The sequence below is a fragment of the Heterocephalus glaber genome, unplaced genomic scaffold (genome assembly GCF_053883595.1).
Source record: "Heterocephalus glaber isolate CG9 unplaced genomic scaffold, H.glaber_assembly_v1.0 deba00001463, whole genome shotgun sequence".
Taxonomy (NCBI): Eukaryota; Metazoa; Chordata; class Mammalia; order Rodentia; family Bathyergidae; genus Heterocephalus; species Heterocephalus glaber.
Window position 1 is genome coordinate 13,744,334 of NW_028258310.1, and position 27,619 is coordinate 13,771,952.

The 27,619-nt window shown below is 39.9% G+C and overlaps 1 protein-coding gene and 1 long non-coding RNA gene across 5 annotated transcripts in view; one reads left to right on the plus strand and one right to left on the minus strand.

Annotated features, from left to right (window-relative positions):
• The window catches only part of LOC110351102 (uncharacterized), a 110,612-nt gene extending 87,819 nt beyond the window's left edge, over window positions 1-22,793 (minus strand). Inside the window, exons 1-2 of one of the 4 annotated variants that reach the window (XR_002398155.2) lie at window positions 21,485-22,781; window positions 21,080-21,276 (exon numbers count right to left, since the gene is read on the minus strand). This is a non-coding gene — a long non-coding RNA (uncharacterized LOC110351102). Of the gene's footprint in view, window positions 1-21,079; window positions 21,277-21,484 lie in introns of all 4 variants that reach the window. The other 3 variants (XR_015438780.1, XR_015438779.1, XR_002398153.2) reach the window with 3 other exon arrangements.
• Window positions 22,794-24,770: 1,977 nt separating this feature from the next.
• On the plus strand, window positions 24,771-26,288 carry Gpr151 (G protein-coupled receptor 151). Its single transcript, XM_004854504.3, has one exon. It carries the CDS (start codon window positions 24,992-24,994, stop codon window positions 26,258-26,260), a length of 1,269 nt encoding a protein of 422 aa, XP_004854561.1. The 5' UTR covers window positions 24,771-24,991; the 3' UTR covers window positions 26,261-26,288.
• Window positions 26,289-27,619: the final 1,331 nt, after the last annotated feature.

The window sequence follows — 27,619 nt, forward strand, 5'->3', positions numbered from 1 at the left end:
GTAAAAATACTTTTATTTCTATTTGTGGCAATAAATTCAGCTGAAAGCCAACAGCTCCAGCATCTCTTGAAGCTAGATCTGGCCTTCTGACTAAATTCTAGTCAATGAAATGTAATCTAAAGTGTACGCAAATAAGACCTCCTTCCTGCTCTCTACATCCGGGCTGAGATGCAAATAAAATGGCTAGATAATTCCCATCACATTGGACCATGAGAGGACCTTGAGGATGGAGACAACACACAAAGGATACCACAGCAGAGTAAGGCCTGGATCCATGATGACATGATGGAACTGTCATACCAGCCCTGGCCTGTCTGCTTCTAGACTTTTTTTTTTAATCGCTTTATTGGTACATTTTAAGTACACGATATAACGACAATCACCATTGGAAATTTGCACCTTTACATAATCTCTCTTGGTTCTTATTTTTCCCCCTTCCCCTGACTTCCCTTCAACCCCTCCATCCCTCTCTATTTACAAAGACTTTGTTTCCATTTTTTCATTTTCTCATATTACTTCCATTCCCTTCTTTTCTATCCCCTACCCCTCCCACTTCCCCTTCCCCTTTGCCCCTTTTCTTCCTATTTCACATTATCTATTATACGTTTTAGTCCTTATTTACACTTTCAGTTTCTCACACTAGAGTAACTATTCAGTATTTACACGTGTGCCCTATTTATTTCACTGAAGAGTATCGCTTCAATGTGCATCCATTTAGCTATAAATGTCTCTAATTTCTCTTTTTTTATGGCTGAGTAGTACTCCATTTCATTTTTTAAAAAAAAAACACATTTTCTTTATTCAGTCTCCAGTTGATGGGCATTTGGGCTGTTTCCAAGTTTTAGCTATTACAAACTGTGCTGCTATGAACATGGGTGCACATATATCACTATGGTATGATTCTTTTAATTCTTTGGGAAAGATACCCAGCAGAGGAATAGCTAGATGAAAGGGGACTTCCAGTCCTAGTTCTTTGAGGCAATGAAACAGAATACTGATTTCATACTGATTTCCACAATGGTTGCACCAGTCTACACTCCCACCAGCAGTGGAGCAGGGTTCCTCTTTCCCCACAGCCCCGCCAGCATTTGTTATTGGTTGAATTCTTGATAGCAGCCATTCTTTATGGAGTGAAGTGGAATCTCAGTGTTGTTTTCATTTGCATCTCTTGAATGACCAGTGATGTTGAACATTTTTTCATGTATTTATTTGCTATTTCTACTTCTTTGTCTGAGAAATGTCTGTTCATTTCAGATGCCCATTTTTGGATTGGGTCTTTAAATTTGGGAGGTCTGATCTTTTTAAGTTCTTTATAGATTCGAGATAGTAGACCTTTGTCTGAGGAAGAGCAGGTGAAGATTTTTTTCCCACATTGTGGGTTGTCTTTTCACACTGCTGGTGGTTTCTCTTGCTGTGCAGAAGCTTTTTAATAAGAAGAGATCCCACTTGTAGATTGTTTGTGCTAGTTCATGGGCAACTGAGGTTTTGTTCATAAAATCTTTTCCTACACCAATGTCTTCAAGAGTTCTACCTAACTTCTGTTCCAGCCGGTTCAGCATTTCTGTTTTAATATTTAGATCTTTAATCCATTTTGATTTTAGCTTAGTGCATGGTGAGAGATATAGGTCTCGTTTTAGTCTTTGGTAAGTAGAAACCCAATTTCTCCAGCACTATTTATTAAAGAGGCTATCTTTCCTCCAGTGAGGGTGTTTGGCTCCTTTGTTGAAGATGAGGTGGCTGAGTGCGTCTGGAGTTGTTTCTGCATCTTCTAATCTGTTCCACTGTTCCTCGGGTCTGTTTCTTTGCCAGCACCATGCTGTTTTTATCACAATAGCTTTGCAGTATAGTTGCAAGTTGGGGGTAGTAATGCCCCCTGCCATGTCTCTGTTACCTAGAATTGCTTTTGCTATTCTGGGTCTCTTCTTGTTCCAAATGAATTTTTGGATTGTTTTCTCAAGGTCCGTGAAGTATGCTGCTGTGATCCCAATTGGAATTGCATTAAATCTATATAGCAGTTTTGGAAGTATGGCCATTTTCACTATATTAAGCCTTCCTACCCAGGAGCAGGGGATGTCTGTCCATTTTCTGACATCATCTTCAACCTCTCTTTTCAGAGTGCTATAGTTTTCAGAGAAGAGGTCTTTGATGTCTTTCGTTAGGTTGATTCCTAGGTATTTCAGTTTTTTGGATGCTATTGTGAAAGGAATTATTTTCCCTATTTCTCTCTCAGTGAGTCTGTTGTTCATGAAGAGGAAAGCTATTGATTTTTGTGTGATGACCTTGTTTCCAGCTATTCTACTGAATTTGGTTATTAAGCCTAGAAGACTTTTGGTGGAGTCTTTGGGGTCTTCTATATAGAGTATCATGTCATCTGCAAATAATGACAGTTTGACTTCTTCATTACCTATCTTTATTCCTTTTATTTCTTTCGCTTGTCTAATTGCTGGAGCTAATGTTTCCAAAACTATATTGAACAAGAGTGGTGATAGTGGACATCCTTGTCTTGTTCCTGATTTTAGTGTGAAAGATTTCAATTTTTGACCATTTAGTATGATATTGGCTGTTGGTTTTTCATAGATGGCTTTTATCAGACTGAGGTAGAGACCATCTATTCCAATTTTTTGTAGTTTTTAATCATAAATGCATGGATTTTGTCAAATGCTTTTTCTGCATCTATTGAGATGATCATGTGGTTTTTGTCCTTGGCTCTATTGATGTAGTGTATTACATTGATTGATTTGCATATGTTGAATTATCCCTGTATCCCTGGGATGAATCCCACTTGGTCAGGGTGTATGATCTTCTTGATGATCTTCTGCACTCTATTTGCCAGTATCTTAGTAAGGGCTTTTGCATTTATGTTCATTAGTGAGATTGGCCTATAGTTCTCTTTTTCGGCTGGGTCTTTCTCTACTTTGGGGATCAAGGTGATGCTTGCTTCCAGGAGTGAATTTGGGAGTATTGCTTCCCTTTCAATTTCATTGAAGAGTTTAAACAGAAGTGGCAGTAGTTCCTCTCTAAATGTCTTGTAGAATTCAGCGGTGAGGCCATCAGGACCTGGGCTTTATTTGGTTGGTGAGTTTTTAATTACATTTTCAATTTCATTGGTTGATATTGGGTTGTTTAGAATTTTTAGATCTTCTTCATTCAACTTTGGTAGTTCATACGTGTATAGGAATCTGTCCATTTCTTCTGTGTTTTCCATCTTACTGGCATATAGGTTCTCAAAGTAGGTATTGTTAATCCTCTGGATTTCTGCTGGGTCCATTGTAATTTCACCCTTTTCATTTCTAATTGGATGGATTTGGGCCTTTTCTTTCCTTTTTCTGATTAGGTTGGCCAAGGGTTTGTCAATTTTGTTTATTCTTTCAAAGAACCAACTCTTGGCTTCATTGTTTTTTTTTGTATTGTTCTCCTAGGCTCCACTGCATTGATTTCTGCCCTGATCTTTATAATTTCCTGCTTTCTATGGGCTTTGGGTTTGTCCTGCTCTTCTTTTTCTAGAAGCTTGAGGTTCAGCATCAGGTTGTTTAATTGGGCTTGCTCTGTTTTCCTAATATGTGTATTCACTGCTATGAATTTCCCATGTAAGACTGCTTTCATTGTGTCCCACAGATTCTGATATGTTTTATTGTCATTGTCATTTAATTGAAGGAAATGTCTGATTTCTTCTTTAATTTTCTCTGTGACCCATTGGTTATTCAGAAGTGTGTTGTTCAGTTTCCATGTGTTTATGAAATTTTTTGAGTTTCTTTTGCTACGGATCTCCAATTTCATCACACTATGATCTGATAATATACAGGGGATAACTTCAATTCCTTTGCACTTACCTAAAAATGTTCTATGAGTGAGTATGTGGTCTATTTTGGAGAACGGCCCATGTGAAGCTGAAAAGAATGTGTATTCTGATTTTGTGGGGTGGAACACTCTGTAAACATCTGTTAAGTTCATTTGTTCAAGAGTTTGAGTTCTAGTATTTTGTTCCTTATTTTTTATCTAGTTGATCTATTTGTGACATGGGGGTATTGAGGTCCCCCACTACTATTGCATTAGTGCCTGTATGATTTTTTCATGTCCATTAGTATTTGTTTTATATAGTTGGGTGCACTAGTGTTTGGTGCATAGATATTTATGATTATCATCTCTTCCTCTTGGATTGTTCCCTTTACAAGGATGTAGGGTCCTTCTTTATCTCTCTTAATCAGTGTGGGTTTGAAATCCACTTGGTCTGCAAAGAAGATGGCTACTCCTGCTTTTTTTCAGGCTCCTGTCACATGGAGTACTGTTTCCCACCCTTTACCTTTCAGTCTATGAGTTTCATTTTGAATTAAGTGTGTTTCTTGTATGCAGTATATTGTTGGATCTTGCTTCTTGACCCATTCTGCTAGTCTATTTCTTTTGATTGGTGAGTTGAGACCATTAACATTGATGGTTACAACTGATACATATTGACTTATTTTTGTCATGACTTTCTTTTTGTTGGATTCTCCTCCTTTGTTTTTAATTTCTTGTCATGCCTGGTGGATTCATTCTGCTGGGTTTCCTTGGGTTGTGATCCTCATTGTCTTTTCTTAGGATTTTGTCTAAAACTTTTTGGAGTGCTGGTTTGGTATTCATGAAATTCCTAAGGTGCTCTTTGTCACGAAAGTATCTTATTTCACCATCAATTCTGAAAGATAGTTTTGCAGGGTACATCAATCTGGGTTGGGGGCTGTTTTCCTTTAGGGCTTGGAATACATCACTCTGAGCTCTTCTTGCCTTGAAGGTTTGCATTGAGAAGTCTGCTGTGATTCTGATGGGCTTTCCTTTGTATGTGATTTGTTTCTTTTCTCTCACTGCTTGTAGAACTTTGTTCTTCTGTTGGGTTTCTGGAATCTTAACAATTATATGCCTATGTGTACATTTTTTTTTTTTGATCAAGGCTAGTTGGAGTCCTATATGCCTCACTTATCTGTATGTCAAGTTCTTTTCCCCTGCTTGGGAAGTTTTCTGCCATCACTTCTGTGAACAGTTTTTTTATGTCATCTGCATTCTCTCCTCTTTCTTCATTGTCTCCAGGCAGTCTTATGTTATTCTTCTTTGTATTATCTAGCAGCTGCTGGTTTGATTTCTCGTGGTCCCTTACAATTTTAAAGAAATTTTTCTTTTCCTGGTCACTAATTGCAATCTTGTCTTTTATATCTGAAATTCTGTCTTCAGATTGGCTCATTCTGCTCATTCTGAAAGTCATTCTAGACTTTCAATGGAGTTTTTAATCTCCTAGAAATCTGTTTGCATCTGTTTATAGATTCCATTTGTTTCCTGTTGGGATTCCATCATGTTCCTCAGCTGCTCTATTTTTTTTATCTGTGTCCTCTCTAGATTTATTAATCATGTCTTACACTATGGGCACAATCTCTGCTGTTATGTGAAAAATTATTTTTGATTTCATTTTTTCCAGACCCTCTTTCAATGCTAGTTCAGGGAGTCCAGGTTGTTGAGTATCAGAGTGTTCGATCTCATTTCACTTTGGGGTTGCTGTAGGTGATCTGGAAGTCTGGTTCTGAGGCTTGTTTACATGTCTTCTCATTTCAATGGGGGGGGGGATGCTCCTGGCACACACGCAGCTCACCTCCTCTGTGCTGGGAGCTATGGCATATTGACTCGGAAGCCTCCTCTGTGCTGGGAGCTGTGGCACACCTACCCAGAAGCCTCCTCTGTCCTGGGAGCTGTGGCATGCTGACCCAGAAGCCTCCTCTGGGTTAGGCTTTCTTTATACCAGGAAAAAATGCTAACTTATTTAAGCTATTTTTATTGGAGATTTCTCCATCTCCTAAAGCCAAATGTAATCTTAAATAATACAGTAGGCAAATCCAATAGTCTACAAAGATATGTACTAAACTAGCATCAGCTATCACCTCTGGGAACAGAGAGGACTGTAATTACAGAGAGCAATCCAAGGGAAAAATGGTTCTATTTTTCACATTTAATTTTTAGAATTCATTCATGAATTTATACAACTAAAAATTGATTTTAAAAATACAAGGAAAGCATCCATGTTAAAATAAAGAGCCAGAGAGTCAGTTGAAGAAGCAGCTCAGGGGACTCAGGGCCTCTGGAGCTCTAGAGAAGCTGCTCACCATGTGCAGACAACCACTTAGGGGCAAGGCCACTGTATCTACTCTCTCCCCAGAGGCCCTTTCCCAGCCTGTGAGCAGGGCACCTCCATCACAGACACTACACCTGAGGACTGACCACCAGGAGGCATCCAGCAGACAATAAGCTAGAAATGAATCCCAGCTGAGATGTGTGTGGCTTTGCAGTTATTGAATCAGGAATCCCAGAAGGCAACCATTAGGTTCAATTATCTTCCCTGTCACAAAACTTTTCTACTTCTAAGGCCAGTGGGATACATACAGGTGTGACAGAAATGAGTCTCAGAAGCCCAGTCAGCATTACCCTGTGTGGAGAGTGACCCAGTATAAATCCATTGTGGGTCAGCCAAGGGCCCAGGAAGAAAGAATGACTTCACATTCTGCTGGGCTCTGGGATCTCCTGAATAACAGAGATGGGAAGGTAATGGCCACTTCTAGAAGGATGTGGGGTATAACACTAAGATTTCAAATCCAAATTCAACTTGCATTCACCAGCCTCAGATCACCAAGGAGCCCCAGATGTATCCACCATAGGGCAGAAATGGGGAAGGACCTTTCCTAATGTCAATATGCCTGTCTTCATTTGTTTCCAGAGTTGTCAAAGCCCCAGGCCTGCAGAACCCTACCATCCCCCTTCTCCATGTCCACATCTGTAAAGCCATACCTGCTACACACCCCTCACAAGTGGGCTGGCTTATAACATTAGAAATCAGCTCTCCAACCTTATCTGCAATCCTATTTCAGTGCAGTCATGTCTTAATGATCTCAATTCCTCAAACTTTCTGTCCTTTGCCCCCTTTTGTTTGATGGATTCACCTCATATTCCTTCAAGAAAACAGGAGCAACTTCTACATCTTGGCACCTCCTAATGCAAATTTTCAGGGTACCTGCATCATCTTCTGCATCTGCTGCCTTAGCACAACAGAGGTCCACTCACCAGCTGTTGTAGCACCCAGCATCCACTGCTTCCTTCCCCTGGTATATTTCTTTCTGGAGGCTTCTGGAGACACCTGACTTCACTGTTTTTCTGTAGATTCAATCCTCTCTCACACCATGAGCTGGGAGCCAGAGGGAAAGTACAGATTGCTTCCTCCTTTTTCTGCACTGAAATCTGTCTCTTCATTTTCTCTGAGGGCTCCAATTTTCCTTTCAGATGCTTCCTAGATCCACCTCCCTCCTTCTTCTCTTCCTCAAGTTGTTATTTTCCAGTGTCTGGATTCTGAATCTTGGAGAGGCCGACTTGCTGCCGCTTACCATTTTCCCATCTTCCCAGAAGTTCTCAAGTAATGCTTTTTTTTTGTACCGGGATCGAACTCCAGACCTTGCACTTGAGAGGCAGGCAGTGGCACCACTGAGCTAAATCCCCGGCCCAGTAATGCTTTTAAAGTAGCAAATTTAGCCCACCATGGTGGTGCTCACCTATAATCTCAGCACTCAGGAGGCTGAAGCAGGAAAATCATGAGTTTGAGACTGACTGAGTTAACTTACTGAGACCCTGTCAAAAATAGATAAATAAAATGCGAGTTTCAGAGAGAAACTTGGAAAGTTTTCTTCTCTTGGAAAATCAGAAGACCTGCTAACACTGGAGCTTTCTTCCTACAGGAGACCATCAGCCAAGTCAAAGGCCAGCTGGCCTCTCAGAACTGCGATGCATCTCCCATTCAGGAAGGCATTGCCATGCATAGGATCCAGGCCTTGGAACTCTCACCAGTTGCACAGCATCTGTGGTATCCTCAGCAAGGTGCTGCATTTGCTCTCCTGCTCTCTGCTGGCCAAATCTATGTAACTGCAGGAAACTATCAAATTACAGTGTATATTTTGGCCCATTGATTATCATCGGCAAATAGGCCAGCCACTCAAAATTCTCCTTTTTCATATTCCTGGCCTTTTCCCAGAACCAGGAGATGCAAATTCAAGAAATGCAAATAAAAATTTTAACAGACCATCACTTAAAAAGTGAATATGGTTACCAAACATCAATTTTGCTATTATACCAGACACAGGTTTGTTTATGAAGAGAATTTGGAATTGCTTGATCTACATAACAAAAATACTTTTCCCCAGAAAATTTGACACATTGAGTAGTTTCCTCCTATATTTCTAAGTATGATTACAGCATATTGAGTCCTGAAGTTCCCATGAGCTACATCGTATCTAATAATCCCAAAGACTGTGAAGTTAAATTCCTTGTCACAACATAATCTGCAAAATATCCACTTTGGGGTTCAAAATAAAACAGGAGATTCTTTGTTACTGAGTTACTAAAAGGTACAGCCCTTCAAGCCTTCCTAGGCATTCCCAATCTTCATGCAAATATTTTATAGAATGTTACAACCTAATATACTTTGACAGCTGTGTATTGAGAGACATTCAATTAGAAGGATTTCTGTTCTATTTTTCAATACTATTCTTTTCTCTCTAGTAGATAAAATATGACATGAAAGTCAAGCAATGCTTAAATCACATCCTGCAATTTAATCACCACATTCCCAACCAGCAGCAGGAAAGGCCAAGAAACACAAAGTGCCAAACAAAATTTTTGCAACTGAGCTGGAAATCTAAAGGCAACTGCCAAATGCACCTAATCAAAGATTCCTATAAAAGTGTAGTAAAACCCACAGGGTATAAGACCAGTCCAAGTCAGTGAAAGCTGAGAATTATAATTCTTACAGAAGTTCTGCCTCATTAATTTCAAGTACAACTTGGAATCCCAGCAGAGCTCCATCCCATTAAGCAATTAATTAATGTAGAAATATAAATGATTTGTCTTCAACTACATATATTTGCTTACAATGAATGAGCTTTAATCTTTTAAACTCTCAGTTTTCTGCAAGTTCTGTAGACCCTTTCAGAAAGCCCATAAGATCAAGACTAGTTCCCAATGAATAAAACATTTGAAAAAGAGAAAAAGAGAAAATGTTATTTGCTTTTTCACCCTTCTTCCATGAATGAACCATGGAGTTTTCCAGAGGTTACGTGATGCATGATACTGCAACAGACCTGGTGCAGAAACAGAGAGAAGAACCCAGCTCCATCCTATTAAGCCATACTTCAAAGAGATTTGCAAAACCTTAATACTCTTCTCATTTAATGTTTGTTCTGGGAAGTGCAGTTATTTCTTATAAAAATATTAGTTGTAGTCCAACATCCATTCATGATAAAAACCCTACTAAAAATTGAAATAGATGGTCTTTATATCAATCTGATAAAAGCCATATATGACAAACCAACAGCCAACATCATACTAAATGGACAAAAACTGAAAGCTTTCGCTCTAAAATCAGGAACGAGACAAGGATGTCCACGGTCACCACTCATTCAATATAGTTCTGGAAACATTAGCCACAGCAATTTGATAAGAGAAAGAAATAAAAGCAATATGGATAGAAAAGAAAGAAGTTAAATTATCATTATTTGCTGATGTCATGATACTCTACATAGAAGATCCCGAAAGCTCCACCAAGACTCCTACAATTAATAACCAAATTCAGTAGCATAGAAAGATACAAAGTCAACACTCAAATCAATAGCATTCCTGTACACAAATAACAAACTCATTGAGAAAAAAAATTAGAGAAATAACATATTTCACAATAGCATCAAGAAAAATGAAATACCTAGGAATCAGTCTAACAAAGGAAGTAAAAGGCCTTTACATGGAAAATTACAGTACTCTGAAAAAGGAGATCAAAGAGGATATCAGAAAATGGAAAAATATCCCTTGTTCTTGGGTAGGTAGAATGAATAGTGTGAAAATGCCCATACTTCTAAAATTGTGATTCAGATTTAATGCAATCCAAATCAAAATACCAGTAGCATATCTCACAGAATTAGAGAAAATAATCCTAAAATTCATTTGGAACCAGAAGAGACCTAGAATAGCTAAAGCTATTCTGGGCAACAAAGGCAAGGCAGGGGGCATCACAATGCCTGGCTTGAAATTATACTACAAAGCTACAGTAATTAAAAAAAAACAAAACAGACTCAAGGATCAATGGAATAGATTAGAAGATGCAGAAACAACTCCAGACACACTCAGCCACCTCATCTTTGACAAAGGAGCTAAACACATTCACTGGAAGAAATAATAGCCTTTAATAAATGCTGCTAGGAAAACTGGCTTTCCACATGCTGAAAATTGAACCTAGACCCCTAGAACCTTTCACTGTGCACTAAACTAAAATCAAAATAGATCAAACATCTAAATATGAAAACAGAAACACTAAATCTGCTGAAAGATAGAATAGGTAGAACTCTTGAAGACATTGGTGCACCCGAAGTCTTTATGAACAAAACCTCAATCGCACAGGCAATATCACAAAGAATCTATAAGTGGGATCTCATCTTATTAAAAAGCTTTTGCACAGCAAAAGATATCACCAACAGAGTACAGAGACAACCCACAGTGTGGGAAAAAAGTTCACCAGATGTTCATCAAAGGACTAATATCTAGAATATATAAAGAACTCAAATAAATCAGAACACCCAAATTTAAAGACCCAATCCCAAAATGGACATCTGAAATGAATAGACACTTCTCAGATGAAGTAGAAATGGGAAATAAATATATGAAAAAATGTTCAACGTCACTAGTCATTCAAGGGATGCAAACTAAAATAACACTAAGATTCCATTTCATTCCAGAAAGAATAGCTGTCATCAATTAGTCAACCAATAACAAATGCTGGTGGGGCTGTGGGGAAAAAAGAACCCTTCTCCACTGTTGGTGGGAGTGCAGACTAGTGCAACCACTGTAGAAATCAGTGTGGAGATTCCTCACAAAACTAAAACTAGGGCCTGGGATTTAGCTCAGTGGTTCCACTGCCTGCCTCACAAGTGCAAGGACCCGAGTTCGAGCCCCGGTACAAAAAAAAAAACTAAAACTAAAACTAGAGGTTCCATTTGACCCAGCTGTGACCATTTTAGGTATCATCCCAAGAGTTAAAAGCATCATACCACAGCACTATCTGCACACCCATGTTTATAGAGGCACAGTTTGTAATAGCTAAATCTTGGAAACAGCCCAAATGCTCATCAACCAATGAATGGATAAAGATGTGGGGGGTTTTTATACAATGGAGTATCCCTCTACCATAAAGGATAAGTTTGAGACATTTCTAGCTAAATGTATGCACCTTGAGACCATACTCTTGAGTGAGACAAATCAGGCACACATGTTTAAATACTGCATTGTTTCACTCTTGGTGAGATAACAAAAGTGTAAATAAGGACCAAAACATATAATAGATACTGGGAAATGGGAAGAAAATGTTCAAATGAGAAGGAGAACAAGGGGGCGGGGGAAAGAAAGGAAAGAAGAGACAAGAGAAAAAAATAGAAGGGAAATGGAAACAAAGCGTTTGTAAATAAGGAGGAGACAAGAGGTTGAAGGGAGGAGAATGGGAAAAAAAGAAGCAAGATATATCATGTATAGGTACAAATTTCTTATGATGAATGTTATCATTATGTATATCTAAAATGTACCAGTAAATGTTTTGCTTCAAAAAACTGTTACTTGTATTAATCCAGGTGCGATGGTAAACCCCTATAATCCCAGCACTTGGGAGGCTGAGGCAGGAGGATCACAAGTTCAAGGCCAGCCTGGACCCCAGTACTTGATGAGGTCAAGACCAGTCTGAACTACATAGGGAGACCCTATCTCCCCAAAAAATGTTAGTTATATTAACCTGTAATAGATTAGTTGTTTTGTTTTTTGAGACAGGGTCTCACTATATAGTTCGAGCTGGGTTTCGAACTTACTATGGAGTCCAGGCTGGCCTTGAGCTCCCAGTGATCCTCCTACCTCAGCCCTCCAAGTGTTGGAATTACAGGCATGCACCACTACACCCACCTGGTTATTTCTAATTAATTCTTTAAAAAAAAGAAATGAGACAAAAAAAATATATTCTTATTTTTCCAGCTTTGATTTCTAATAAGGTAAATATTGATAAATATAATCCAGATAAGCAAAAGTTCTTTGGAATCCTCAACCTTTTAAAAATATATGTGGATTTTGAAATTTTTTCCAGTTTATGCAGTATTTTTTATTTTTCTAATACATTTTATTTTATGGATCTCACATAGTTCAGGCTGGCTTTGAACCCACTATGTAGCCCAAACTGGCCTCAAACTCAAGATTTTCCTGCCTCAGCCTCCCAAGTGCTGGGTTTATAGGCAAGCACCACACCTGGCTGGAGTCCTCAACTTGTAAGAGTATAAATGGGTCCTAAAACCAAAAAGCTTGAAAACCACTATGTTAAAGTCTCCTTGTTGTCTATTAGGTTAAGCAAGCTCTCTGAAAACTGTTTTGTTTTGTTTTGTTTTGTTTTTTAACTCATCTTTCCTGCATCAGTGAGGCAAAGAGTGAGTCAGGGTTCAGAATGAGAGCTGCTACTTCCCACCTCTGCTCCACTTGCCAAAGCTGCAGTCCTCACCTGTTCAGGTAAGGCTTCCGCTCCATTGCACTTGCTTGAAGACCTGCTTTACAGCAGTACTGAGACCCAAAGCACTCTTTTCCTGTGAGTGCATATTTGTGAAACATGACACTCCCTCCTGGGGAGTTGGCTTCTGTACACAGAGCATCTCGATTCTTTTTCTTCCCCTTCCCACCCTCCCCTCTTTCTCCATCTCTAGATCTCCTTCCCATCTGGAAAAGGTCTACCTCCCTGTTTCCTATTGTCTATCTTTTTAGTTCTTTTTGTTTTTTTTTCTGGTACCAGAGATCGAACTCGGGACCTTGTGCTTGCGAAGCAGGCGGCTGCACCACTGAGCTAAATCCCCAGCCCCTATTATCTATCTTTTATTTTGCTCTTTAAATTATTTATACTTTGGGTTCCTCAAGTAAGAAAAACCACGTGATATTTAACATTTGTATCTGATTTATATTACTTAGCATTATGGTCTCAAGGTGTGTCTATTTTTCTAAAAATGAATCAAGCTTATCCTTCATAGCTGATATATATATGTATATATATATATCACATTTTCTTTATGCATTCCTCTATTGATGGGCATATAGGCTGCTTTCAAGTTTTAGCTAGTGTTAAACCATCACCATTTTTAAATTTTGATGAGCATTTATCATTTCCCAGGTATTTATGCTGCATTGTGTCACTAATGGAATAATAAGAAGTACTTCAAATTCTGCCTGAAATGTGGTTGGTGTTGAAGGTGGCAGTGGTGGTGGTAGTCATCCTAGAATAATCCCATCTACTCTTGCAGTATTCTCCATTTACAGTTGAGGAAACTGAGGCATAGAGCTGCTACTCATGAGGGTCCACACCGCTCGTAAGTGGCAGAGCAGCAACTCCATTCAAAGTTTGCTATCCCCCTGCCAAGCAGTGTTTTGGCCTCTCACACTGCCTGTGCAGCAGTCCTTTGAGCTCTCAGAGATGCAGCTTCTGATGCCGTGGGAATGGGGTGGCCAGGGATTCTGCATATCCAACAAGTTTCCCAAGCAGAGCTGATGCTGCTTGTCCCCAAATTACAGGTTAGAAAATTGTTTGCTTTCCCTCTTGCAGGCATCTTGAGTCATTTTTAATCTTGAATCATTTTTCATCTATGTGTTCATTTGCCTGTCTATATTCAAATGTTCTTATCCTAATTAAAAGCATTCTTTATTAGCTCCACTTGTGTCTCATTCAGCAACAATCCCTAGCCTCATTTAACCCCTATTTCTGTTACTCACTGATACCTAAACTGCTTTCAGAGCACTAGTCTCTTCTCCATCAGCTCTAGGGCGAGTATTTTGAATTGTCACAAGGGGGCACTGCCCACTAATCAATAGCTCACTCTCCCCAGCAGGCATCTTTGCAGAGCTATGAAATTGTGCTATTCGGTGTATCTATTAAAGAGGCGGAAAAAGAAAAAGGCAGGTTGGGAAGTTGGATGAGTTGGAAGACTCCTGAGAAGGGTCTCTGGCTGAATGGAACACTGCTTTTATGCATGGCTTTTTTTGTATCCTTTGCAAATGCAGCATACACATAGGCGTTACCTAATTACACGTATGTCTGACATTTGATAGTTTGCAAAACACTTGTGGCTGTGCTTCATGGCACAGGTGTTGACCTCATGCTCCCTGTGGAGACCTGGGCGCAAAGACCACATGGCATGTTTCCATTGCCGTCACTATGCTAATAAGAAAACCTAAAATCTCTTTACCTGAATAACCAACCTTCTTTCCTCCTCCACCCTTGACTTGGTTTACAGGAGAAAGAGGGTTATCTCTCAGCCTCATTCCAAAACACAGTACTATAGACTGAATTGTGCCCCTGAAGTCCCAACCCCCAGGAAACCAGAATGTGATTTTCTTTCGCGATAGGGTCTTTAGAGAGGTGATCCAAGTTAAAACAAGGTTAATGGTGGATCCTAATCCATTATGACTGATGTCCTTACAAAAAGAGGAAATATGGAAACAGAAATGCACACAAGAAGGACACTCTGCAAAGATGAAAGCAGAGACTGGGGTGAGGCATCTATGTGCCAAGGATTCCCAGCAGCCACCAGGAGCCAGGAGGGAGGCGCTGAACACTCTCCCTCTTAGCCCTCAGAAGGAAACCTCCTTGGACTTCTAAACTCCAGAACTGTGAGCCAACACACTTCCGATGTTTAAGCCAACCAGAACCACATTGTGGTACTTTCTTACAATAGCGACAGCAAACTAATACACACAAATCACAGATATGAACTGGCATCAAAGCCCATTAAACCAACACGTTTCCCATCATGGCCTGTAGGATAATCATTAACTTCTGTGGATCTTCAGCTAACTGGAAAAAAAAAAATGAGGAAATGCTAATGATAGTAATACTAATAGATAAATAAGAAATGTGAACTAGGGCATTTTGAAAGTTATCTACGTTGCCCTCTCTTCATATTATAATTAAATTACTATTTATAGCTGCTATAGTTTTGTTATAAACAAGTACAGAACCAAACATGTTTCCCTGAATCAATCTTAAAAGTTGATTTGAATATTCTCCTGGGCTTGTTTCTTGGCAAGGGAATGGAAGGCTTCATCAGAGAAACAGGGGTGCTAGTACAAGCAAATTGATCATGGAAAAAAAGATCTGTGGGCAAGAATTCACCAAACTATCAGATAATTTTTACAGTAAGCACAGTTTCTGTTGAGAGGAGACCAAACTGAGATGCTTGGGTCCCAATCAATACCTCAGGTGAAATAACCTCTGCATGAGAAAAATACCAGCAACATCCTACATATACAGCATCCTGTTTATACACCATCCTATATATGCATTTCTGCCATTCCCAGGGGCTGATCTCACACCTCCCTTTGAAAGTTCATTCTCTAGCATTATAGTTATCAGAAAGAAAGCCTATTTCAGAGACAAGTGAATGCCTTGCAGCTCAAGTACCAAACCCACACTGCCTGAAATCAAAATACATGCCCATCATTACTAGCCAGATTACTTGGAATCAATCACTTCATAGACTCCTTTTCCCCCTGGAAATGAGCACAATGAAAATGCCTACAAAACTTAGTGTTTGTGTGAAAGGTGGATCTAAGGTACAGGCACTGAGTAACCAACCCCACCATAAATGCAGGATACTATAATTACCATTGAATAATATAAATTGTTCAATAATAATTTTAATATAACTAAGCAATAATTTTTAAATCTTTGTTTCAAACTTTCTGGAGTTGTAATTGACAAGCAAAAATTATACATATTCAAAGTATATAGATTTATTCATTTTATAATCTATATATGCTATATAACATTTTACAATCTATATATACTATACATTATGTACAAATAAAACCACAGAACTTTATATCAATTAAAAATAAAACAAGTGTACAATGTGATGTTTGTATATGTATTTTGAAATGATTACACTCTTGACCTAATTAACATACCCATCACCTCACATGGTTACCTTTTTTTTTAGTATTCTCAGCACAAAAACATAAAGGGCAATAGTAATTTTAAGAGATGGCTGAAGACCTGCTGATAATTGTATGCCCCATATTAGTTGCTGGCATATTCATCACTTGCTCAAGATTGGGTAGGAAAGACCTTGAGATAGATGTGAATAATTCAACATGATTCAGTTATCCATGTAATCCCTACACCTATTTAACAGAAAACATAGCTGGGTGTGGTGGTGCACACCTGTAATCCTAGCACTCAGAAGGCTGAGGCAGGAGGATTGCCACAAGTTCGAGAACAGCCTGGGCTACATAGCGAGACACTGACTTAAAACAAAAGAAAAATACGAAACACATAAGCCAAATTGGTTATGTTGGCCTTTGTAATAATCATCTTATCCTGAATCTAGAGCAGATTCAGAATGGTCCCTCACATTTTCTACCTCCAATACAGGAGTAAAATTTTAATGTCAATTTCATATCAATTTTTTAAAAATAAATTATATTAGAACTTATAAAACCTGTTTTGAGTGTACTTTCAGTTAATCATAGCTCAGCAGAGAAAAGAGGAAGGAAAAAGTTTCTCCAATATATTGCTTCACTACTGCCTTTTCTATGTTTGGAAGTAATAGAATCACAGTGATCAGTGACAAGAGTAGGTGGAAGAGAAAAAGGAAGAAGAGAAGGAGGGTGGCAGGGGAGGGGAAGGAGATAGGAGGGGAACAGGAGGGAAAGGGGGAGAAAAAGGAGGGAAGGAGAGAGGAAAGGAAAAAGAGCTATAGCAAATTTTAAAGCCAGTTCAGTTATGTCCAATGCTATTTGGTGTTCATAGGCAAGGATGGCCTTTTCTAAAAAAATAATTGCTGGTTCTAAGTAAATAATATACCCAAACTTGGTGAAAATGGCTTGACTTAGATCAGTGACATGAGATCCTACAAGACATCCCTTCCCTGACCTACACGCTAACCCTCACAACATGAAAATGAACACTTAACCATTTTAAAAATGTAGATCTATACCGATAACACAGAAAGTTACTCATGACATTACAAACGACTATTTTATCAAAGGACAGCCTGTTTCTACAGAGCAGCTTCAATCTTAGTCTCATGTCCTTGATTTTCCCACAACTTTTAGAATGGCTTTATGATTCTTATGGAATGATGGAAGAGTTTTTCAACTTGGACATCTATCTTTAGGGAAGGTTATCAGACTAGAACACTCCAGATACAGAGTTCTACCAAAGACTCATGGTCTGCAGATTTCCATTAGCTCCTCACATAACACCTGAAATCCTGTCTTATTACAGTATTACTTTCCGCCACAAAAATGCATTGTTTTCAGAAACATTTTCAATAGTTTTCACCTCTTCTACAAATGATATCTGATACTAATTGGTTATCAAATACAGCACTGTATTCAAAAGTAAGATAACTATATGGGCTTAGATTTGAGTTAGACTTGAAATTAGACATGGAAGGATAAAGATATGTACTGTCCAATGTGGGAGCCACTAGACACATATGGCTGTCTCAGTTTAATTAAAACTGTATACAATTTAAAATTCATTCCTTCAGTCATCCTAACCACAGTTCAAGTGTAGCTACATTGGACAGTGACATCACAGAAAGTTCTGTTGGATAACACTAATATAGAAGCCACTGAGTCTTTTCTAAAGTATGATCTGAACAACACGAGCCTGGTAAGAAGCTATGATCCTAGCTAAATCAATCTTCCAAAACATCTGCATTCTAAATCTCCTGTTGTACATATTAAAACATTAATATTGTGAATCTCCACACAGGTGCTAGCATCAGATAGAGCAAGTTGTTTGTTCATTCGTTGGTTTGTAGAAGGGCCTCACTATGTTGCCTAGGTTGGCCTTGAGCTCACAATTCTCCTGCCTAGGATCAAGGTGTGTACCACCATGCCCAGCTAGATAAAGCCAAGTTTGAATCCCAGCTGTTACTTATTGGCAGTGTGAGTTACTTAATTTTGAAACACAGCTTCTTCACCTGCTAAATGAGAATAACAACTCATTGGTATTGTTATAAGAATGAAATGAGACAATACATGTAGAATTTAAGAAAGTGCTTCAAAAATAAACCTCAGTAAATGTAAACTTTGGAAATATTCTTTCTCAAAGTTCAGAGAAGCCCCATTGGTTTCATCCAGAATATCCCAAATTTACTAACATTTCTTTTAAGGATATGTGAAAGACAGACCAATAGTCCCCCAAAGATATCTACTACCTAACCACCGGAACCTGTGAACATTTTACTTTATATAGCAAAAGGAATTTTGAAGCTGTGATTAAGATAAAGATTTTGAGATGAGATTATCTGGATTATCAAAGCAAGGGCAACATAAGCTCAAGGGAACTTTGTAAGAGGGAGGCAGGAGCGTCAGTCAGACAAGGAGATTGATGGTGGAAATGAAAGCGGGGGAGAGGAACTTGAAGATGTTGTACCACTAGCTTTGAAGATGGAGGAAAGGGCTGGACCCAAGGAATGTGGGCAACTGAAAGCTGGAAGAGGGAAGAAAATAGAGGCTCCCCTATAGCCTCCAGTACACAAGATGTCCTGCTGACATCTTGATTTTAGGACCACTTAACTTTATAATATGTGTTGCTTTAAGGTACTAAATTTGTGACAATTTACACAGACAGCAGCAATAGTAAACCCATACAGTATCTAGAGATACTGAGGTCTCACTTGGAGGCTGGTCTGATGGAAAGAACTGAAATCAGATTGAGGAATACAGGTATGGGGTCTACCTTAATTCAGCAACTCAACAGCTTTGTAATTACAAGAAGTCACAATCTCTGGGACACCTCAGTCTCCTATAAAATATTACCACCTCATCTACCTAAAGATGTTTATAAATGTAAAAACCATAGGGTCTGGGATTTAGCTCCGTGGTTTTGCCGCCTGCTGTGCAAGCACAAGGACCCAAATTCGATCCCCGGTACCAAAAAAAAAACCCATATAGGTATTTCTACTCCACAATTATAACAAGGGAAATAAAACATAAAGCAGAAAAGTTTTAGAAGAAAAATATTAAAATAAATGATCAATCACTTCTCGGCCTTTTGGCTAAGATCAAGTAGAGAAATGATCAAAATAATTTCGTACAGTTTCAGCGAAACTTTGTAATAAAAACTTTGTTTTTATTTTTTTGGTACTGGGGATTGAACTCAGGACCTTGCGTTTGCGAGTCAGGAGACCGCACCACTGAGCTAACCACTTCCCAGCCCCTAGGAAGAAATTTTGTTTTAATGCACGCAGCAGAAAATGTGACTGACAAATATTTTGCACCCAGGTTGAAACATTTGGAGTCAGGTTCATACCCACCAAACAACTTTTCTCTGAAACATTTGGAGATATATATACATACATATATATAGATATATATAGATTTTTTTTTTTTTTTTTTTGAGTACCGGGGATCAAACTCAGATCCTTGTGCTTGCGAGGCAGGTGGTGGAACAACTGAGCTAAATCCCTGGCCCCTGGAGTATATTTTTTGTGGTCAAGGTTAAAAAGTGATGTAACCAAACCAGGCTCATTTGCCAGGTGCAGTATGCCAATTCCTGAAGAGACATATTTTGCAAAAGAGAATTTACTTAGAAAGCAGACATATGTGGAGACAAGAAAGCAAGTCTCAAATTGGCTTCCCCGGGAATAAGGCCCCCAAAACATTTAGGAACTGATAAGGCATGGGGAAAGGTGATTGAAACAAACTGGCATCAGTTGTTACCACTACAACCCACATGTCAGACTTGTTGTCTCTAATCAAATAAAAGCAAGTAACTAAGAGGAGGGGGAGGCTAAAGGACTTATTCAGAGACAAAAACAGGTGATTTATTCAGGCTTTCCTTCCATTTATATAATACTAATTGTTTTTCTTCCCAGAGTAAACATAAAAGGTAAAACTTAGATTACAAGAGTTGTCTCTCTCATTTTAAAATTCCGCAACTAAATGGCTTTGTAACTACCAACTACCAGCTTCCTTAAATCTAGGACTCAAGGAAGCAAGCCAATGTAGCAACCTCGCCTCCTGCCATCAGGAAGTCAAATCAGCACTGGATCTCTGAACACTGCTCTTTCCTTCCCGAGCTCATCTAGTCCCCTGTTGGAAGCAGTGAAGATGCCACGCCCCCTGCTGGGTTTGGTAGTCATGGGAACAGCTCTAGTGGCGCTAAAGGAGACCCTCAAAGCACGCTGACTCAGGGTGGGTAAGATAGGAAAAGACTAATATCCCTAAAATCTTGAATGGTATACTTTAAATTGTATGGCATGTGATTTATAGCTCAATGGAATAGTTTTTTTTTTAAGTATGTGAAAAAATTCACTGTACAAGGCAGCTGTAGCAATGGATTTTTAACAACTAGATTTCACACCAAATGATAGAACACATCTTTCATTAAGGACCCACAACAAACAATATCCTATAAAAACAGGACATCTGCAGCCAAGAATGGGCTTGTTATGTCTTAAAGCAGGACCATTCTGTGTCTCTAGACATATTTTAGCACTTGCTGAAAAATGCTCTGTCATAGGATGATGTCCCTACAAAATAGCCACCCATGTCTTCTTCGTTGAGGATAAATCAATCCCCAAGACACTTCTCTCTATGGCCTTTCAATTGACTAAAGCCCCTCACTACATTATAATAAAAATAGTCTGCAATTATAATTTGCATTATACTAACATAAAAATAAACTCTTAGGAAGAAAAAAGGAAGGGTAAAATTATATACCTCAAAATATTAGCCACAGTCATGTTTGGTAGGACTATGAGTGATTCTTTTCAAGAAAAGAAAATCTGACTTTCCTTACAAGCCAGCCAGCACAATGCAGACACCTTCTTACTCTGTTTTCTAAAAAGCCGTCACATATATGTCCAAATCTTATCCTCCATAAAGTCAAAATGGGCAGTTCCTAACAAAGGCAAAAAAACACCCAGGCAGGAAAAGGTAGGACAGGGCGAAGAAAGCAGCACCTCTGCCTGGGAGCAGAGACTCCCAGACTTCTGGCTTGTGTCTTACTTACCTCTAAGAAAAGTCACTCACATGTTCAGAGCATCTGTGTCCACATCTGCAAAATACAGATTTGAGCCCAATCCAAAAGGGCTCCTTTCTCATCTAACAGTCTCACTTTTTCGAGGTAGGGTTCAGTCTCCTTAATCCCAGTCCCTGGATCTCACAGACAGGTCTGTGAAATTTGAAAGACACAGGGTGGCCATAAATCTGGAAACGTAAGCAAATATGTAAGAAATGGCTTCTTGTGTAATGTGATGAAATCCAGACTTGATGACCAACTAGTAACTAACAGCACAACCAATCTTCTCTCATCACCTTCCCACAGTGGGATACAAGAGCTACCTAACCAACAGCAAAAGCGGGAGGGGGACTCTGGTAGGAGCAGGCCCCCAGACCCACCGTAATGCTCACTTACCTTAGAGCTGCATTACTGTTCTGCTTGCACCTGTAGCCTGGAACAAAGGACACTCCGGATACCAGACACTAAATACACAACGGGCCTCTCACTCAGGAGTGCACAGCGGAAGCTACTCCGCACAAGCGAGGGAACTGTAGTTGGAAAAGAGCACAAGCAGGGAACTAGAGAAAGAAAACCTCAGCAACGTACAGTAGACAGCTAAGAAAGAAACACTGACTGTCCACCACAGTCTTTCTGTTGACAGCAAGGTGGGAGGGAAGTGATGGTGAGGGCTGAGCATGGTTCACAGCTTGCCTCCCTCCCAGCAAACTGCCACAGGCCAGCAAGGCCCGGCCAAGAGCCCCCTTCCACACACACCTTCACCTGCAGTGCCCCAAGCCTGGACACCTGTAGGGAGAGGAGGGAGGTTAACTCACACAGGTGGAAGCAACCAGGGTTAAATTTTCTGAGAAGCAGCAGCAACTGTTTCCTGGTGTGTCCAACACAGAGGTACTGAAAACACAGCAGTGGTGAGCTGCGAAGGAGTTTTGGCAGAAATGAGTGGGCAGGTGCATGGCTAAGGTCTTGGTTCCAGCACTGTTTATTCCGAGAAGCTTGTGTCTGACCCTCCTCAACCCCCTCCACTCCAGGCATCCGCAGCACCCAGGACTCTCCAAGGACATTGTCAACCAGACTTGTCTCTCTCTCCCAGTAGATTGTAGCGCCTTAAGAAAAGGCCTCCACTTGGGTTTAGCATCGTGCCTGGCCCAGAAAAGGGCTCAGGAAATATTCACCAAAACTGCACATTTTATTTTCCCAGTGCCAAAATGCTCAATAAATGCCCTTGAACTATCTTAATTTGAGAACTTCATTGCTTAAAGAACAGCATCCCATAACTTCTTTAGTGGGGCAAGATAGCATAATTTACAAACAGCTCTGGAAGCCCAAACCTGAAGTCAGGCCCACTGGGGATTCCCACCCAAACCCTGCCATCTACTGTGTATGATCTACAGACCCACAGACAGGTTATTATATTTCTCTATTTCTCAGTGTTGTTATCTGTAAGTAAGGGATGATATTCATATCCTTCTCCAGTTGTCATGAGGATTCAAGGGCCTGGAACACATGGCTCAGGCCCTGGCATGCTCGCTAATTGAATGTCAGGACACAATCATTAGCCGTACTCTGGATCTGAAGTATAAGGCAAATTTTATCCCGTCAGTAAGAGGTCACACATAGCTGGGCTTAATCAGAAGCAGGTTACAAGGGTGGCCACTAATTTGCTTTGTCTGGGTTTTGAAGACTAAGCTGGCTGAGGTCCTTTGCAATTTATATATAAATTCCACTTTGACTATAAAAATTTTTTAAATGTTTATAGCTCAAAATGTGTTTTATTACTGCTTCTCAATTTCCAAAGGTTACCTCTTGGCAGCGTCATTGTGGGTGGTGTCCCTGTCAAGAAAAGCAATGTCAAATCCAGCTGTGGCATTTTTGCTTGTTGCCAGGTTGTGGCATGTGTGTGGAAGTAGACAAAGCCAGTGAAAGAAAACAGGCCTCAAAGGCTGCAAACTCCCTGCATTCTGGGCCTCCTTTCTCTGCTCCCCTTAGATCTCTTCCCACCTAGCCTCATCTTTTGCTTTGGCCCTTCTAGGTCACAATTGCTTTTTCCATAAACCTTTTTACAGCTTCAGAATAGAATATCCCCTCTGCCAGAGGATATTCAGCATTCTAAGAGCAGGGAAATCTGTTCTTTAACCTTATTTCTATCTCAAATAATAATAAAAAATATATTGAGGTATTATTTATGTACCACAAAATTCAGTCTGAGTACAATTTAAGGTTTTAGTGAAATTGCCGTTGTACAGATACCCCACAATCCCATTTTAAAACATTTCTATCTCCCCAAAAAGGTCCTTTAATGCCCCTCAGCAGCCACTGCCTTTTAGTACCCCTAGTTCTGGGGACCCACTGTTCTACCTCCCAGAAGGAAAGGGAAAGGAGACAATTTGAAACTAACCAAGCGCTACTGACAGCTTCCCCAGGAGCTATGTGGTCAGCACTTACTGAGTCCTCAGGCTGTGAGGAATTTTAAATGTCAGCCATTTCCTTTCCCCAGAAAAACTGGAAGAATTGGTCCCAGAATCCAGAGGTCTGACTTCCAGCCCAGCTCACTCTCCACACAAATCATTTGTGAGTCAGCCACACTGGGAGTAGAATGTATCTTCATTTCACCTCCACAAACCCGTTTCTCTAGCTTCTCTAAACCCCTGCAGAGTATCCACTGGCTTGTAACCTTTTTCAACTTCAGGTGGGTTGTAGAATTTTATCTGAGGATTATTTTCATTTCCAAACTTTACAATGTCATTTTAAAAGCTCTTAAATGCCTTCAACATAGAAATTGGTGAGTTCTCCTTTATTTCTCATGTCTTGGTGAATCCTTTAGGAATTCTCTCTGAATAGCAGCTTAATTCATCATTTGGTTGCCTTCATCATCACTTGTTGAAAAGTCATATTAGTATGTAAACCAGTTCTAATCCAGAACTCCAAAATCACTTCTAAAAACTCACAATAAACTAAAACTTGAGTCATCTGCGATTATATTTAATAGGACTTCTTTCTGTTTTTCATTATCCAGCTGGGCTTGCTATCAGCCAGCTGTTGACTAAGGTGGTGGAGAGGGCTGGGTAAAAGCAGCAGCTTTTCTCTGCCAAGGGGGCAGGGGAGCAACAGCATTGGTTCTGGGTTTAAAATTGTGGTTCTCAAAGTGTGGACTCCTCACCACCAGCATCTGTGCCTCATGGAAACTTGTTAGAAATGCAAATTGGGGGTCCTAGTCCCAATTTACCAGATGAAACTATCCAGATGATTCTGATGCATGCTCAAGTATAAAGAACAGTGGACCCTCAAGTTACGACCAGCCTGACATACAAACAACTTGGGTTAATTAGGTTAATGAAGATTCATCTGCCTCTTGTTATCTAGTGTGTTCTCAGGTAAATATCCAGATCTCGCCTGTATTGACTTATAATCAATTTGAGTTACAACCAGCCCTCAGAAACTGATGGAGTTCGTAAGTCAAGGGTCCATTGTACTTGGTTCAGACTTGCTATAAATTTGCTGAATTACAGACCACAGTGAAATTTTAGAAACAGCTGTTTGAAAAATAATTGCCTTGACTGTAGTGATCCTCCCCTGCCACCCCCCAGGAACATGTCCCGCTTACATGTATGTACTCCTCATTTATCATTTATGAGTGTGTTTTTATTACTCTGTAGGGCTGGTGTTTAGAATCAGACTTGCTAATGAGCAGCAACCCTGTGTTCCTGCTACTGGATCAGTGCACTCCAGGTATATGCATGCAGCAGAGATGAGCTTAGCAGTCAACCTTCCAGCCCTGAGCAAACAGCAAGGAGGAGGGTCCAGAGTGTCGATACTGACAGAGAGGTTTTTTTCCCCTATGCAAAAAAGAGCCAAGGCAGAAAGACAACCCTAAATAAGACGCTAACTTCTACAAGGGACAGCTGGATGCCAAAGGTGACGCCAGCAGCTGCCTTGACCAGCTTCAACTCCAGCACCATGAATGCTTCCTTTGCTCACCTCCATTTTGCTGGAGGGTATCTGCCGTCTGACTCCAAGGACTGGAGGACCATCATCCCAGCTCTCTTGGTGGCTGTCTGCCTGGTGGGCTTCGTGGGGAACTTGTGTGTGATTAGCATCCTCCTTCACGGTGCTTGGAAAGGAAAGACATCCATGATCCACTCCCTGATTCTCAACCTCAGCCTGGCTGATCTCTCTCTCCTGCTGTTTGCTGCACCTGTACGAGCTACAGCATATTTCAAAGGTGTTTGGGATCTAGGCTGGTTTGTCTGCAAGTCCTCTGACTGGTTCACCCACACGTGCATGGCAGCCAAGAGCCTGACAACGGTTGCAGTGGCCAAAGTATGCTTCATGTATGCAAGTGACCCAGCCAAACAAGTAAGTATCCACAACTGCACCATCTGGTCAGTGCTGGTGGCTATCTGGGCAGTGGCCAGCCTGCTGCCCCTTCCAGAATGGATTTTTAGCACCACCAGGAATCATGCGGGTGTGCAAATGTGCCTCATGGATGTACCAGCCGGGGCCAAAGAGTTCATGTCAATGTTTGGTAAGCTCTACCCTCTCGTGGTATTTTGCCTTCCATTACTTCTGGCCAGCTTTTACTTCTGGAGAGCTTACGGCCAATGTAAAAAACGAGGAACAAAGACTCAAAATCTTAGAAATCAGATGCGTTCAAAGCAGCTCACAGTGATGCTGCTGAGTATTGCCATCACCTCAGCTCTTCTGTGGCTCCCTGAGTGGATAGCTTGGCTATGGATATGGCACCTGAAGGCTGGAGGCCCAACCCCACCACAGGGTTTCATAGCCCTGTCTCAAGTCCTAATGTTTTCCAACTCTTCAGCAAATCCTCTCATTTTTCTAGTGATGTCAGAAGAGTTCAAGGAAGGCTTGAAAGCCTTGTGGAAATGGATGGTAACCAAAAATACAACTGCTTTGGAGTCTGAGGAAACACCAGCTGCTAACATGGAGGTCCTTCCTGACAAGGTTCCATCCCCAGAGTCCCCAACATCCATTCCAGATAAAGAGAAACCTGGCTCTCCCAACTCTAGCAAAGAAAAAACTGGGAAGGTGGAGATTCCTATCCTCCCGGATGTAGAGCAGTTTTGGCACGAGAGGGACACTGCTCCTTCTGTCCAAGACAGTGATCCTATCCCATGGGAACATGAAGATGAAGAGACAGAGGGTTGCGGTAAATAGATTTCAGTTTCAAAGAAAAATAGTGATTATTGTATTTATTTACACTGCTTATTAATGTCATTGACTTTGCCATATAAAAGTAACAGTAGAAATTGTAAAATGCTTCACATTCTGCATTTTCAAAATGTACAATCTGGTAGGTAAAATACTATTTAATAATTACGCTTTGGAATTATAACTTGGCTATCCAAAGAATAAACCTTTAAGTGTTGGGTAAAGATGCTGCTGCCAAAGTAGAGAGCCTAGCTGTTTTGTCACTGGGTCACAATGCATTTTCACTAAGTACTTTTAGGGCCAGTCCTGCACTGTACTGTGCTGGTCAGAGAATTTGCTTCTGTCCACGGCTAAGCCTATCTACTTCAGGTTCTTCCTAAACTTGCTGTCTCTAACTTATCTATTGAGTTTCCTCATAACCAAAGCTCAAAATGTACACCACATAAGAACTTTAACACACTGAATAAATTTTAATGGGTTATTCTCATTTGCTTAATGTTACTTTAGTTGATGAAAACCCATATAATTTTCCTGACTAAAGCTTACAGAGTAAGAAATACCACCTTGCTCCAATTTTTGGACTAATTCCAAACTGTGGCTGTTTTTGGCCAAATTTAATTCAGACTTTGCCTTATATCATAAAGGCTGCTTTAATCATCTTTTAAAGCCATCTAAATGAGTCTTCAGTTTCAAAGTCTGAGCATTTTAGCAGCCTAAAATGACATTCTATACCTATATGGAAAAAAGAATTTAAAAACTGACTTTCCTTAGGGGCCCGGGATTTAGCTCAGTGGTTCCACCTCCTGCCTTGCAAGTACAAGAACCCGAGTTTGATCCTCGGTACCAATCAATCAATCAATCAAACTGGCTTTCCTTTTTCTAAAACACAGGTTAACAGTTGCTCTTCAACAAGCAGAATTTTCCTCCCAGCATCTTTCTCCCAAGATAAGCCATAAAGTATGGTTAATGACATAGGCATTAACTACTGATTAAAGGCAAGATGGTGATCATCTTTCTTGCTAAAAGATACTAAATTTATCTATAGTGATGAACTCTTATAAAATATTGCAAGGCTTCTAAGTTATGAAAATAACCCAGGGGAACAAGCTTAAGAAAGCATAGGAAAGAGAATAACACAACAAACATTAAGACAGAAATTGGCTAATAAAATCATACAGCTAATGCAGAGTGAAAAGCATTAAAAATCAAATTTATATTCCTAAACATATGGTACATTTTGAGTAATAGACAATAACTGTTCATCTTATAGCAAGGTAAAGTATAGCTAATAAAGCATAATAATTGATACATTTATGCCCCCTCCCTTTAAAAAGGGCATTTATCCAAGATTCTTCACTACTTTCT

Bases quoted from the DNA above. Each gene is read 5' to 3' on its own strand.
- Gpr151 (XM_004854504.3), top strand. From the start codon at position 24,992: ATGCCAAAGGTGACGCCAGCAGCTGCCTTGACCAGCTTCAACTCCAGC.